At 42.2% G+C, this 15962-nt stretch overlaps 2 protein-coding genes across 2 annotated transcripts in view; both read left to right on the top strand.

Annotated features, from left to right (window-relative positions):
• The window catches only part of tead1a (TEA domain family member 1a), an 85157-nt gene extending 76185 nt beyond the window's left edge, over positions 1-8972 (top strand). Inside the window, exons 9-11 of the mRNA XM_039018153.1 lie at positions 7367-7507; positions 8026-8178; positions 8263-8972. Of these exons, the coding sequence (XP_038874081.1) occupies positions 7367-7507; positions 8026-8178; positions 8263-8376 (408 nt within the window). The 3' untranslated portion in view covers positions 8377-8972. The remainder of the gene's footprint in view (positions 1-7366; positions 7508-8025; positions 8179-8262) is intronic.
• Positions 8973-13330: 4358 nt separating this feature from the next.
• On the top strand, positions 13331-15672 carry LOC120066701 (ras association domain-containing protein 10-like). The gene has a single exon (XM_039018152.1). The coding sequence runs from the start codon at positions 13597-13599 to the stop codon at positions 15085-15087; it is 1491 nt and encodes a 496-aa protein (XP_038874080.1). The 5' UTR covers positions 13331-13596; the 3' UTR covers positions 15088-15672.
• Positions 15673-15962: the final 290 nt, after the last annotated feature.

Raw genomic sequence — 15962 nt, 5'->3', positions numbered from 1 at the left:
AAAACTGAGAATGGATCAACATCATTGTAGTTACGCCACAATACTAACCTAAATGACAGAGTGAAAAGATGGAAGCTTATTCCAAAACATGCATCCTGTTTGCAACAAGGCACTAAAGTAATACTGCAAAACATTTGGCAAAGCAATTAACTTTTTGTCCTGAATACAAATTATGTTTGGGCCAAATCCAATACAACACATTAGTGAGTACCACTCTCCATATTTTCAAGCACAGTGGTGGCTACATCATGTTATGGGTATACTTGTAGTTGTTAAGGACTGGGTTGTTATTCAGGAAAAAAACAAAAAAACAATGGAGCTAAGCACAGGCAAAATTTGAGAGGAAAACCTGTTTGTCTGCTTTCCACCAGACATTGGGAGATGAATTCACCTTTCAGCAAGACAATAATCTAAAACACAAGGCCAAATCTATACTGGAATTAATTACCAAGAAGACAGTGAATGTTCCTGAGTGGCCAAGTTAAAGTTTTGTCTTAAATCTGCTTGAAAATACCTGAAAATGATTGTCTAGCAATTATCAACAACCAATTTGACAGAGCTTTTTAAATAATAATGGGCAAATGTTGCAAACTCCAGGTGTGGAAGCTCTTAGAGACTTACCCAGAAAGACAGCTGTAATCACTGCCAAAGGTGCTTCTACAAAGTATTGACTCAGGGGTGCGAATACTTATGTAAATGAGATATTTCTGGTTTTCAGTTTAAATAAATTAGGAGACATTTCTAAAAACATGTTTTCACTTTGTCATTATGGGGTATTCTGTTTGAATGGGTGACATTTTTTATTTAATTAATTTTGTATTCAAGCTGTAGCACAACAAAATGTTGTTACAGTTCTCGTCGAAAGGAGTGGACCAAAGCGCAGCGTGGAAAGTGTTCATGATTTTTATTTTCAAAAAACATTCAAACAAAATAACCAAAGTGAAAACGAAAGCGCACAGTTCTGTCAGGTACAGACACGAAACAGAAAACAAGATCCCACAACCTAATGGTGGGAAAAAGGGCTGCCTAAGTATGATCCCCAATCAGAGACAACGATAGCCAGCTGCCTCTGATTGGGAACCACACTGATTGGGAACCACACAAAACAAAGAAACAGAAAACATAGAATGCCCACCCAAATCACACCCTGACCTAACAAAATAGAGAAATAAAAAGGCTCTCTAAGGTCAGGGTGTGACAAATGTGAAATAAGTCAAGGGGTATGAATAATTTCTGAAGGTACTGTATATGCATCATGAGTGAAACCAAGCATATGGGTTTGTGCTTGAATGTGTGTGTGTGTGTGTGTGTGTGTGTGTGTGTGTGTGTGTGTGTGTGTGTGTGTGTGTGTGTGCATATGTATGCGCGTCATATCAAATCAAATTTTATTTGTCACATGCTTCGTAAACAACAGGTGTAGACTAACAGTGAAATGCTTACTTACGGGCCCTTCCCAACAATGCATCCCTAGGGGCTGATGTGGTAGCATTGAGGCTTTGTTTGAACACCTGCCTACCTCCTGACAGGTGTGAAGAGATTGGGGCAAACTAAGGAGATTGCAGCAGCTCCCTACCAATGAAGTCTCTCTCTCTAAGCGCAAATATCAACTGGTTCTCCACAGCTTTACTTACTATTACATCCTATAGAGTCTATTGGCCAAAATATTTGGTTTCAGAAGCAACATCAACATTTTAGAACTACAAAGAATTTAATCCTTAGCTCTGTTTCCTTCTGTTTGTTACATGCATGCTGGTTCTCTATTTAAGATACTCAATAAAATCCCTTTATTTTGTTCAACTCGAACATATTTTCATAATCTACAGTCAACTGATATGTTTTCAAACGGGACCATATTAATTGACGTGCACATTAATAAAATTCAAATGTAAAACGCAAACAAGAGGATGAGTCTCTCTTCAGACATTAGTGAAGAGCCACTGTATCTGAATTTCAAACATGGACACCCACTCTAAACAATAGCCCTCCTCTCATCATTACAGGCCTTAATAACACGCTGACTTAATGAAGGAGCTATGTATTCCTTTGTACAAATTATGGTTTTCTATTTTCTTGAAACAGGCCTTCCTCTTCAGAGGACTCTTATTACATAGACTCTCATCAGGCTATTTCTAAAGATACAGTACATCCTGTGCCATTCGATATTCCTAAAGCCTCTTTTGGTCTCAAAAGATTATTGGACAGCAGTGCTTACTGGTAGATGGCTACTCCACTCATTCTCAGGATACACACATGCCAAATAATATGGTTGCAAGTATTGCCATGAGTCACTAGAGGGCCTCGCTGCCTTAGTATCTTTACATCATGGATCATCAACTAAATTCAGCCACAGGCCGATTTCTTTTTCCTGAGTGGATGGTCCACTCATGTAGACTGCAAATTGACCGCAAGAAGCCCAAACGGATATAATCTTTGACTAAAACATGATGACTGTACCTAATAAACTGTCCATTTAGTCTATGTGATTGTATACATGTAAGCAAGGTTTGAAACAATTTAGTACTGGGTCGGACCCCCTTTGCCTCCAGAACACACAGAATTTTTTGGGACATGGAAATGTTTCTCAATTGATATCAAGCAGTGGAGGCTCCTTAGAGGAGGACAGGGAGGACCATCCTCAGTGAATTAAAAAAAAAAAAAAATAGTGAAACATTAAAAAAGTTATCCTTTTTAGGTAAAACTATACAAAATAGATTCACATGTCACCAAATAATTGATTAAAACACTGTTTTGCAATGAAGATCTACAGTAGCCTCAACAGCACTCTGGGTAGCACTCTGGTGTAGCCAGAGGACAGCTAGTTTCTATCCTCCTTTGGGTACATGGACTTCAATACAAAACCTAGGAGGCGTATGGTTCTCAGCCCCTTCCATAGACTTACACAGTAATTATTACAACTTCCAGAGGATGTCCTCCAATCTATCAGAGCTCTTGCAGCATGAACTGACATGTTGTCCATCCAATCAAAGGATCAGAGAATGAAAGCATAAACTACAGCTAGGTTATGGTCACAGACATCTGATGTGTTGTGCACTGAAGTCCAGAAGTGAAGGGAAAAGGTGAGAGGAAGAGAGCATGTAGATGCGAGAAGGAATTATATAACGAGCAAAAGGATCATGCTGTTTGTATGTGGCTGCTCTGAAAGTGAACTGTGTTTGCGTGTGATCGAGGGTGTATTCATTCCCGTTTCGTTTGCTTCTGTTTAAGGAACGTTTTTCAACACAATCGGTGGGATAAACATACCTGAATTTGTCCAATAGAAACTCTCCTTTGCAACTGATGCAGGCAAGAGTGTGCAAGCTGGTATTGAATGTGTCACTGTCTGTCACCTTGATTAGTCTAATATTTCTCTCACATTGTAAACTTTCATTCATAAACTAGGTTGTGGCAACCTCATGATGGGTATAGGGAAAAGGTGAGTATCATGTATTATCTAAAACCTATTGATGTTACATTAAGCTGATTGAATGGAATATGAATGACTGACATCCAATATGCTTTAATAGAAATAAGTCAATGCTCATAATAAATTATTGTCCTCCCTCATCTTAAACGTTACGGACCGCCACTGGTATCAAGGGACCTAAAGTGTGCCAGGAAAACATACCCCACAACATTACAGCACCACCACCTGCCTGTACCATTGACACCAGGCAGGATGGGGCCATGGACTCATATTGCTTATGTCAAATCCTGACTCTGCCATCAGCATGACGCAACAGGAACCAGGATTTGTCGGACCAGGCGATGTTTGTCCTCAATTGTCCAGTGTTGGTGATCGCGTGCCCACTGGAGCCACTTCTTCTTGTTTTTAGCTGATAGGAGTGGAACCTGGTGTGGTCGTCTGCTTCAATCTGTGACATTTGATACCATCGATCACCACATTCTTTTGGAGAGATTGGAAACCCAAATTGGTCTACACGGACAAGTTCTGGCCTGGTTTAGATCTTATCTGTCGGAAAGATTTCAGTTTGTCTTTGTGAATGGTTTGTCCTCTGACAAATCAACTGTACATTTCGGTGTTCCTCAAGGTTCCATTTTAGGACCACTATTGTTTTCACTATATATTTTACCTCTTGGGGATGTCATTCGAAAACATAATGTTAACTTTCACTGCTATGCGGATGACACACAGCTGTACATTTCAATGAAACATGGTGAAGCCCAAAAATTGCCCTCGCTAGAAGCCTGTGTTTCAGACATAAGGAAGTGGATGGCTGAAAACGTTCTACTTTTAAACTCGGACAAAACAGAGATGCTTGTTCTAGGTCCCAAGAAACAAAGAGATCTTCTGTTGAATCTGACAATTAATCTTGATGGTTGTAAAGTCGTCTCAAATAAAACTGTGAAGGACCTCGCCATTACTCTGGACCCTGATCTCTCTTTTGACGAACATATCAAGACTGCTTCAAGGACAGCTTTTTTCCATCTACGTAACATTGCAAAAATCAGAAACTTTCTGTCCAAAAATGATGCAGAAAAATGTATCCATGCTTTTGTTACTTCTAGGTTAAACTACTGCAATGCTCTACTTTCCGGCTACCCGGATAAAGCACTAAATAACTTCAGTTAGTGCTAAATACGGATGCTAGAATCCTGAATAGAACCCCAAAATTTGATCATATTACTCCAGTGCTAGCCTCCCTACACTGGCTTCCTGTTAAGGCAAGGGCTGATTTCAAGGTTTTACTGCTAACCTACAAAGCATTACATGGGCTTGCTCCTACCTATCTCTCCGATTTGGTCCTGCCGTACATACCTACAGGTACGATACGGTCACAAGACGCAGGCCTCCTAATTATCCCTAGAATTTCTAAGCAAACAGCTGGAGGCAGGGCTTTCTCCTATAGATCTCCATTTCTATGGAATGGTCTGCCTACCCATGTGAGAGACGCAGACTCGGTCTCAACTTTTTTCCCCCAATTTCGTGGTATCCAATTGTTAGTAATTACTCTCTTGTCTCATCGCTACAACTCCCGTACGGGCTCGGGAGAGACGAAGGTCGAAAGCCATGCGTCCTCCGAAACACAACCCAACCAAGCCGCACTGCTTCTTAACACAGCGCGCCTCCAACCTGGAAGCCAGCCGCACCAATGTGTCGGAGGAAACACCGTGCACCTGGCTACCTTGGTTAGCGCGCACTGCGCCCGGCCCGCCACAGGAGTCGCTGGTGCGCGATGAGACAAGGATATCCCTACCGGCCAAATCCTCCCTAACCCGGACGACGCTAGGCCAATTGTGCGTCACCCCACGGACCTCCCGGTCGCGGCCGGCTGCGACAGAGCCTGGGCGCGAACCCAGAGTCTCTGGTGGCACAGCTAGCGCTACGATGCAGTGCCCTAGACCACTGCGTGACCCAGGAGGCCGGTCTCAACTTTTAAGTCTTTACTGAAGACTCATCTCTTCAGTGGGTCATATGATTGAGTGTAGTCTGGCCCATTAGTGTGAAGGTGAACGGAAAGGCTCTGGAGCAACGAACCGCCCTTGCTGTCTCTGCCTGGCCGGTTCCCCTCTCTCCACTGGGATTCTCTGCCTCTAACCCCATTACAGGGGCTGAGTCACTGGCTTACTGGTGCTCTTTCATGCCGTCCCTAGGAGGGGTGCGTCACTTGAGTGGGTTGAGTCACTGACGTGATCTTCCTGTCTGGGTTGGCGCCCCCCCTTGGGTTGTGCCGTGGCGGAGATCTTTGTGGGCTATACTCGGCCTTGTCTCAGGATGGTAAGTTGGTGGTTGAAGATATCCCTCTAGTGGTGTGGGGGCTGTGCTTTGGCAAAGTGGGTGGGGTTATATCCTTCCTGTTTGGCCCTGTCCGGGGGTATCATCGGATGGGGCCACAGTGTCTCCTGACCCCTCCTGTCTCAGCCTCCAGTATTTATGCTGCATTAGTTTATGTGTCGGGGGGCTAGGGTCAGTTTTTATATCTGGAGTACTTCTCCTGTCTTATCCGGTGTCCTGTGTGAATTTAAGTATGCTCTCTCTAATTCTTTCTTTCTCTCTCTCGGAGGACCTGAGCCCTAGGACCATTCCTCAGGACTACCTGGCATGATGACTCCTTGCTGTCCCCAGTCCACCTGGCTGTGCTGCTGCTCCAGTTTCAACTGTTCTGCCTGCGACTATGGAACCCTGACCTGTTCACCGGACATGCTACCCGTCCCAGACCTGCTGTTTTCAACTCTCTAGAGACCGCAGGAGCGGTAGAGATACTCTTAATGATCGGCTATGAAAAGCCAACTGACATTTACTCCTGAGGTGCTGACTTGCTGCACCCTCGACAACTACTGTGATTATTACTATTTGACCATGCTGGTAATTTATGAACATTTGAACATCTTGGCCATGTTCTGTTATAATCTCCACCCGGCACAGCCAGAAGAGGACTGGCCACCCCTCATAGCCTGGTTCCTCTCTAGGTTTCTTCCTAGGTTTTGGCCTTTCTAGGGAGTTTTTCCTAGCCACCGTGCTTCTACACCTGCATTGCTTGCTGTTTGGGGTTTTAGGCTGGGTTTCTGTACAGCACTTTGAGATATCAGCTGATAAAAGAAGGGCTATATAAATAAATTTGATTTGATTTGACAACGACCGACGAGTTGTGCGCACTGTGATGCCGTACTGCACACCACTGTTATTTGCCTATTTGCCTGTTAGCTTGCACAATTCTTGCCATTCTCCTTTGACCTCTCATCGAGTTTTTGACCTCAGGACTGCCGCTGACTGGATGTTTTTATTTGTTGCACCATTCTCGGTAAACTCTAGGCACTGTTATGCGTGAAAAGCCCAGGAGGCCGGACGTTTCTGAGATACTGGAACCGGCGTGCCTGGCATCGATGCGCATACCACGTACAAAGTCCCTTAGGTCACTTGTTTTGCCCATTTTAACATTCAATCAAACAGTAACAGAATGCCTCAGCCTGCTTTATATCCAAGCCACGATCACATTTTCTTGAATGGGGTCGTGTACCTAATAAACTGGCCACTGAGTATCTCTATCTATGCGTGGGAATACTTTGGAACAGATTTGTTTTTACAGTCTTATGATTTTAAATGTAGTTTTTTTGTTTTTTGCACAGAAAACTTGGGGGGGCCAAATAAAATCACCAGCGGGCCGCCAGTTGGATAACCCAGCTGTACAGCCAAGTTACATTAGTCCTCTTGAGACTTAAAGAAAATCTATTTTCATTTAAACATTTTTATGTGTTTTGTTGTAAACATTTAACTCATTGCATTGCTGGTGTTGGTCAACATTTGTTTGATTATGTAGTTTATCCTCTACATGACTTGCCTAGTTAAATAAAGGTTAAATCATATCATTTTTCTAATAAAAATACATGTTGTGTTGTCCTGATGCAGGCTGACCTGAACTGTAACATCCAGGATGACTCTGGGGCCTTCTACGGTGTGAGCAGCCAGTATGAGAGCTCTGAGAACATGACCATCACGTGCTCTACCAAGGTGTGCTCCTTCGGCAAGCAGGTGGTCGAGAAGGTCGAGGTGAGTCCTAGGGCTCTATTTATTCTGTAAAGCTGAAGCAATACAGTTTACGTGATAGAAATGTAAAGGTAACTTCTGATTGAGATGACATATGCAGCGTTTACCCTGAATAAAGTTTCCACTAAAGTGGGAACAATGCCTTTACATTTCAATCACGCTGAAGATCCACGTTATAGCTTGATTGAAATTTAAAGGGTATGTTCCACGTTTGCGGGTAAACGCTGCATATGTCGGCTCAATTGGAAATTACCTTTAAATTTGAACGCGTATCTTCTGTGATACGAAGTGAATCCAGCTCTTAGTCCTACACGCACACACACCACTGTGTGCTTGGTGGAGAAGCAACTATTAAAAACTACACATGACTCATAATCGTTACCTACTTTTATATTTGTGTTTCTCACAATTGCTGTGTTTTACCTCCTATTTGATCGTGGTGGACATTGTTCCCTTCACTTATTAGTTTTCTTGTGAAGAGCTGTACTCGTGATCTCTCTCTGTCTCTCTCCCTCCTTCAGACGGAATATGCTTGCTTTGAGAATGGACGCTTTGTCTACAGGATAAGCCGCTCCCCCATGTGTGAATACATGATCAACTTTATCCACAAACTCAAACACCTGCCTGAGAAGTACATGATGAACAGTGTCCTAGAGAACTTCACTATCCTATTGGTAAGGATAGCCTGTTCAGTCAGTCTGCTTGTATACTAGTGTTTGTGTGTGTGTGTCTCACACTGCATTTCTCTTGTGCTTCAGGTGGTGACTAACAGAGAAACACAGGAGACGATGCTTTGCATGGCGTGTGTGTTTGAGGTGTCGAACAGCGACCACGGAGCTCAACATCACATCTACCGGCTAGTCAAGGAATAAGAGACTGATTCAGTAGAAACGTGCTGGGACAAACTATCACCGATCTACCTGAAGGACAGCTTCTGAAGAATGGAGGGAAGACATTGAAGGACGAATTCTTAGTAATTGACAGAGATAAATCGCTGTTGTGATTGGTTGGTTGTGAGCGGGACATGAGGCAACCGCCCAGTGAAGCACACCTTCAGAAAGACAACCTTATGGAAAGTGGCTGTGCCTCTACACAAATCCCACCCACAATGTCCTTGGGTTACATTGGGGTGAAGTTTCTAATGGATAATATCATTATATTTGTATTTTGTATGTATATTTGTATGAGTGCAGCTGTCAATTTGTGGTACAGTTGTGTGGTGTCATTTTTCCAGACTGTCATATCTATGGTGTACATATGAAGGGGCATTGTGTAACATAGGAAGATGTACTGTGGATTACATTTGGAAGCTATCTGTTTTCTGCATTTTATACTGTAGTCATCACAATTATAAACCAATTACAGATCTTAGCCTTTCTTAATTAGATAAATATTAAACATTATACAGTTACTACATACAGTGCCTTCGGAAAGTATTCAGACCCGTTGACTTTTTCCACATTTTGTTACTTTACAGCCTTATTCTAAAATTGATTAAAGTGTTGTTTTTTCGTCATCAATCTACACACAATACCCCATAATGACAAAGCAAAAACAGGTTTTTAGAAATTGTTGCTAATTTCAAAAAATATTTTCAGGTCTCCAGAGATGTTTGATCAGGTTCAAGTCTGTGCTCTGGCTGGGCCACTCAAGGACATTCAGAGACTTGTCCCAAAGCCACTCCTGTGTTTTCTTGGCTGTGTTCTTAGGCTCATTGTCCTGTTGGAAGGTGAACCTTCGCCACAGTCTGAGGTCCTGAGCACTCTGGAGCTGGTTTTCATCAAGGATCTCTCTATACTTTGCTCCGTTCATCTTTCCCTCGAACCTGACTAGTCTCCCAGTTCCTGCCGCTGAAAAACATTCCCATAGCATGATGCTGCAACCACCATGCTTCACCGCCAGGTTTCCTCCAGACGTGACGCTTGGCATTCAGGCCAAAGAGTTCAATCTTGGTTTCATCAGACCAGATAATCTTGTTTCTCATGGTCTGAGAGTCTTTAGGTGCCTTTTGGCAAACTCCAAGCGGGCTGTCATGTGCCTTTTACTGAGGAGTGGCTTCCGTCTGGCCACTCTACCATAAAGGCCTGATTGGTGGAATGCTACAGAGATGTTTGCCCTTCTGGAAGGTTCTCCCATCTCTACAGAGTAGCTCTGTCAGAGTGACCATCGGGGTCTTGGTCACCTCCCTGACCAAGGCCCTTCTCCCACGATTGCTCAGTTTGGCTGGGCGGCCAGCTCTAGGAAGAGTCTTGGTGGTTCCAAACTTCTTCCATTTAAGAATGATGGAGGCCACTGTGTTCGTGGGGATCTTCAATGCTGCAGACATTTTTCTAGTACCCTTCCCCAGATCTGTGCATCGACACAATCCTGTCTCAGAGCTATACGGACAATACCTTCGACCTCATGGCTTGGTTTTTGCTCTGACATGCACTGTCAACTGTGGGATCTTATATAGACAGGTGTGTGCCTTTCTAAATCATGTCCAATCAATTGAATTTACCACAGGTGGACTGAAAAATCATCTCAAGGATAATCAATGGAAACAGGATGTATCTGAGCTCAATTTCGAAGCTCATAGCAAAGGGTCTGAATACTTTTGTAAATAAGGTATTTCTGTTTTTAATAAATTTGCAAAAATGTCAAACCTGTTTTTGCCTATTCATTATCAGGTATTGTGTGTAGATTGCTGAGGAAAATGTTTTATTTAATACATTTTAGAATAAGGCTCAAATGTAACAAAATCTGGAAAAAGTCAAGGGGTCTGAATACTTTCCGAATGAACATCACTATCACACAACATTTTTCCAAAGAAAAAGGTTTTACATTTTGGATAACATAGAAAATGCTAAACTACTGTATGATGAAGACAGGTTACAGTTACAATTCCAGGGACATTGAGAGTATAAATAAGATTCAGGTACCACTTTGCATCATATCCCCTGGGCCCAACTAAAGAGAAAAAGCACTGATGACACTAAAGCAAGACAATGCATGGCAGAGACCAGAGATTCCTCCTAAGGTATCTTTTCTCTAAGCTGCTAAGGTTTTACCCCGTATGACAATGAAGCAAAGAATACACATATTGAAAATAAGCACTTAGTTCCTCTGTATGGTTATGTGGGATAGAGTGAAACTTTACTTCTCAGTGACTGAGGAACACAGTAGTCAAAACACTCCCACACATTCATCTTTGGGTGTTCTTGGTTCTGGATGTAATTCAGCCTTATTTTGCCTGTCAATCTGTGGCCTACACTAAAGCTGGACTCTTTATTAGTGGAACTGCCACGTCTGTTTGCGATATAACAACAACAAAGAAGGTACTGCAAACAACTATGCCCCCCCCCCCCCCACATCATTGCACACGCGATAGAACAGCAGAACATGTACTGTAAAGAAATGTTTTGCAGGATGCGTGACGTTCCTCACCTCCACTTTGTCAGCAAAACAATAACGTCCGCGGGTGGACAGTGGCGCTGTTTCCCCTAATGCGGATTGCATCTTTAACCTTGGCGGTAGGGAATGGCATCCTTACAGATACTGTAACTCTACCACGAAATGTGAGCTCTTCTTAAGCTGGAGGACAGCCCTGTTATTCTCATACATCCCAGTGTTGCATGTACAGTGCCTTAGTAACTTTTCCCCAATGGCACCTGGTTTGCTTGGATGGAAAATGCATAACATTAGTGATGTTTCATGTTGGTCATTATAGATACACAACTGTCCGTTTTACATGTACACATTTCACCTTGTTTTACAAAATAATGATGCTAAGTTATACATTGATTATTACAATAAACAAATTCCATGTGTAATAGCAGTAATAACTTTGCCTTGTCTATCAAAAACCAAAAATCTGGAGACATGTCAGATGTGCATTTGTCGCCTGCACTATTATAAAGTGCCTTTGGTCATGACTTTACATCTTAGAAAAGGTTTAAAAGAAGCAAAACCAAAAAGTTAAAGAAATGGCGGACGAGATCACCAGAATGCCTTTATCAATATCTTTCTTTGTAGAACTGTATTCATTACCACAACAATTAGACTATTTGGGAAAAGATAGATGCATGTTCAGTGTTTTCAATAGTTATGAGTCAAAAGATCCCTTTGCGAAGGTTTATTTGATATCACTGTCACAGTAAATCAACTGTTATCATACCATATGCACACTAACATTACAGTCCATAAAACATCATGCAGTATACTTGTATGTTAGTGTTGCTGAAGACAATGGATCAGGCAGGGTTCATGTCATGTTTAGAAGACCTTTGACCTGTGTTCTAATTTATTAATAATTGGGACTAGATTATGGTGTGAGCAACACAGACCACCACTACAGTAATTTCTGTTTGAATGTGTTCTATGTAGGCTATACTTACAATGCTTTTGTGATGACTCCAGTTTAATCAGAGTCAAGCCTGTTGGTTTCACTGTTGGGCTCCCATTATGTCAGTCCTGTCAACCACAAGATACGTTTTGGGGAAATATTGTTATTTTAAAATGAGTATTTTTTTTACACAAACATCAGCAGCTAAGATCTGGGTTGTTATTTGTCTGTAGGTACTGGTACCTTTTTGTCTATTTTTTTCAAAACTGGCTTTAATTTTTCTCAAGTTTGGATGGCATCCTCAGAATATTGTGTGCAGAAAATGGTTAAAGGTGATTTGTATAAAGAGACGAGAATATGGAAAAAGACTGTTTTTACTGTAATGGGTCTGGTCTTTGCTTTGTAATTTTTTCTTCATTGCTAAAATGTTAGATATTTTATAGCTTTCTAGAAATGTTGTATGCATATTATATCCAATTAAAATAAATATTCAATTCTGTTTCTGAATGATAATGAATCATAATTTCTCACAAACGTCGATTAACGTCTCTGAAATTATTATAGTATTACTTATTTTGCTGGAACATACAATGCTCCTAATGGACAACAGGGGGAGCTCTATCCAAAAGAATCGGGCTTGGCAACCTGTGATAATGTTGACCTATTCACACACATGAGAATAAATAGTAACTCCACTTTTTCTTGAGCTTCGAAATGGCAATCCTCTTTCAATACAGCTAGCTCCTGGCTATGTTGATGTTGGAGAATAACCTGGCTGACATGATTATAACCTCCAGCCTGGGGTTTTATGTAGTGTTTCATCAACAAACTTGGCCTGTCATCAGCTGTCAGGATCACAGGAGGATAAACCGACCGGGACCAATGACGAGCTGTGATTCTGGCCAGGGCTGTAGGGAATTAACATATACACACCCAGACAACAATCCCTATCCACTAAAGACCTCTGCAATAACCACAGACAAATCCTTGTTTTATGAAAATATGTTTTTCGTTCATATGTATTTGCGGGAAGTGGTTTGGTTGGGGTGTTATAGAGGGCAGAGATAAATTATCTTCTGAGCAGCTTCATTCATATATATATTTTTTTTTTCGCTTGCTTTGTTGTTTCTGCAGAAGACCAGATCAGAAGTCTTCAAGATGTGAAATAATGGAGTGAAACAAGGGGGATCCTGACTAACTCTTGTCTTTATGTGCATCAACATAAACTAATAAAAGGCCTTGTAGATGAATAAGCTTGAGACATCAGAATATTTATATAGTTTAACTTGACAATTTCACTTGAATTCATTTAATGACATATATAACAATCACTTTAAAATGTGTCCACTTTTTAATCTTTCACATGAGATTGATGGTAGTTTTGACCAAAGTACAGTAGGCAAACTGGTGCGTAAAATGCGCACAAAGTGGGTGGGTAATGTTACTTTCAAAAACTTCTGTTTGGAGTAGAGTTGTAGTGTTGTGATCAACGAAGAGTGGAGAGAGTCCCATTGGGAGCGGAGGGCGTATACTTTAGTGTTTGCATAGAAATGTACCCACAGCAGTGCATACCAACCGAAAGGAAGGATGCCCGTTCCTCCTCTGCGCACAGTGTTCCAAAAGGAAGTCTGATAATGTGATCCCCCGCAGAACAACTTCACAGTGTGCCTCACTCAGTCTGCCACAGGAAAAGTCCTACTGGAGGCAAGTACTGCACTTATTACTTCATGATGATGACATGCTTACATGAGAATAAGGACAGCTCCAAATGAAGGTGTGTGTCACTTTTCCCTCTACAACTGAAAAGTGGAACCGAGGAGTCGAAAGGAGAGCAGAAACTTTAATCAGCAATTGGGTTAAAGGTTTTTCCAGTATGGAGCAGGATGAATGCAAGGTATCAGTATGGGTCTGCCGGGAGGAGAAACTGGTCTCCGGGCTGTCCAAGCGCACCACCTGCTCCGATGTTGTCAAAGTTCTACTGGAGGACCAAAACTTGAAGCAAGGTGCGTCAGCGGTGATGCTATCTGGGACCCCCCAGTCTTACTGCATAGTGGAGAAATGGAGAGGCTTTGAGAGGATTTTACCCAATAAAACCAAAATCCTGCATCTCTGGAGCGCCTGGGGAGATGAGCAGGAAAATGTGAGGTTTGTGTTGGTGAAGAATGAGGCATCGTTACCGAACAACGGACCCAGGAGCGCCGAGGCGCGGGTCGTTCAGAGCAAAGACAGTCCGTGCGTATTCAAGGGAGCAGCCAAGACCACAATGGCTTTCTCGCAAGAAAAGCAGCGGAGGATTGTTAGAAAAGCTTTTAGAAAGTTGGACAAAATTAACAAAAAGAAAGAGGAGACTGTTCCTAAAGATACATCCTCAGTGGAGAAAATGGAAACATTGGTGCACTTGGTTATATCTCAAGATCACACCATCCGCCAACAGATCAAAAGGATCAAAGAATTAGATAGGGATATAGAGAGGTATGAGGCAAACGTGCATTTTGACAGAATTAAGAAACATGGTATCAATTATGTGCAGGACACATACATGGTGGAGTCAAGCGCGAAGGCTGATCCAACAGAGAACGTGCCATGTTCAGCGGAGGCTATCGCACAGTTTGAGGAGTACGCGCTCTGTTGCGAGGAGGTCCTGCGACTTCAGGAGGAGTTGACAGAACGCGAAGCTCTCATGGACATCATCACAGGTGAGATTCAGGAGGAGCTGAACCAAAGGTGGATGAAAAGACGGCAAGATGAGCTGTCGGGCAAAGATACCGACAGTATTGGGGAGTCTGTAGACATCCCCGTGTCTGCAATGGCTCCAAAGGCAGGCGTCGCTGCTCAAGAGACAACTGTGGACAGTTTATCAGAGAACGACTTGGTTTTAGAGGAGGAGAGAATCAAAATACAGCTGGATACTAGTTTATATATTGGTCTTCGTTTGAACACGGATTCAGAGACTATTAAGGGTGATTTGGACTTAAGCCAGGAGCTGTGGGACGCAAAAGAAAAAGAACTAACGGATTTGCTCGCAAAAATGGACTCTATGGATTTAAATAATGAGAAGTTACCCGATGATTACAAAGAACCCTCTGGTGTCACTGAGACTGAAATGTTGCCTTCTTTGGAGAAGAGCAGTGGGTGGGTGGAGCAGGCCAGAGGTCTCTCCAAGACCAGCAACACGAACGATGAGGACTCAGACACGGGGCTGAGCTCCATGCATAGCCAGGACTCTGACAATACACCTGTTTGTGAATCACTAGTGTAACTCTTTATTGAACTGTTGAAAATATGCAATGCAAACTCAGGGACAGTGAAATTCTCCACACTAAACAATATGTTTCTCCTTTTCCTCCAAAAGGCATAAGCATGGACACTTAAAATCTATAAGGCGTCAGGTAGCCTAGCGGTTAAGAGCATCTGGGCCAGCAAACTAAAGGTCGCTGGTTCGAATCCCTGACCTGACTAGGTGAAAAATATGTCTATGTGCCCTTGAGCAAGGCACTTGTAAGTTGCTCTGGATAACAGTGTCTGCTAAATGACTAAAATGTAAATAGTATAAACAAGCAATATGTCAATTGTGCTGAAATCCTAACAAAAGTTATGGAAAATTGATATAGCTTGCTCTGCTGTTTCTGTGTGTCACAAGTATTAGAACTAGGGAAAACGACAACTGCATTGAACTGCAAAGACCCACATGACTATGACCATTCAGCTATAAACATACAGGTTACTGTGGAAATAAACTATTACAACATATTATGATCTGTTTGATTTAGTACTTGCATGAGTTGGGAAAACTATTTAAGTGTTGGCTAGGACACTCACAAATGTTATTTGCATGGGGATTATGCCCACCTCATGAGAAAGTAAAAAGTTGATAAAAAAGTTGTCTTGCAGTGTGTGATGTGTGCTTATCTCTTTAGGGGCCATGTCTTGCAGTGTGTGATGTGTGCTTATCTCTTTAGGGGCCATGTCTTGCAGTGTGTGATGTGTGCTTATCTCTTTAGGGGCCATGTCTTGCAGTGTGTGATGTGTGCTTATCATGGTCAGTTGTATTTCATTGGAGTCTATGGAACAGCAGAGCATGAACTTCCGCATTAAAGATGATTACTGTAAATGCATACCTTTTACAGGTAGAAT

Source organism: Salvelinus namaycush, chromosome 21, assembly GCF_016432855.1.
Source record: "Salvelinus namaycush isolate Seneca chromosome 21, SaNama_1.0, whole genome shotgun sequence".
In the NCBI taxonomy this organism is placed as follows: domain Eukaryota; kingdom Metazoa; phylum Chordata; class Actinopteri; order Salmoniformes; family Salmonidae; genus Salvelinus; species Salvelinus namaycush.
This window is presented reverse-complemented; position numbering and strand designations above follow the sequence as displayed.

Bases quoted from the DNA above. Each gene is read 5' to 3' on its own strand.
- LOC120066701 (XM_039018152.1), top strand. From the start codon at position 13,597: ATGAAGGTGTGTGTCACTTTTCCCTCTACAACTGAAAAGTGGAACCGA.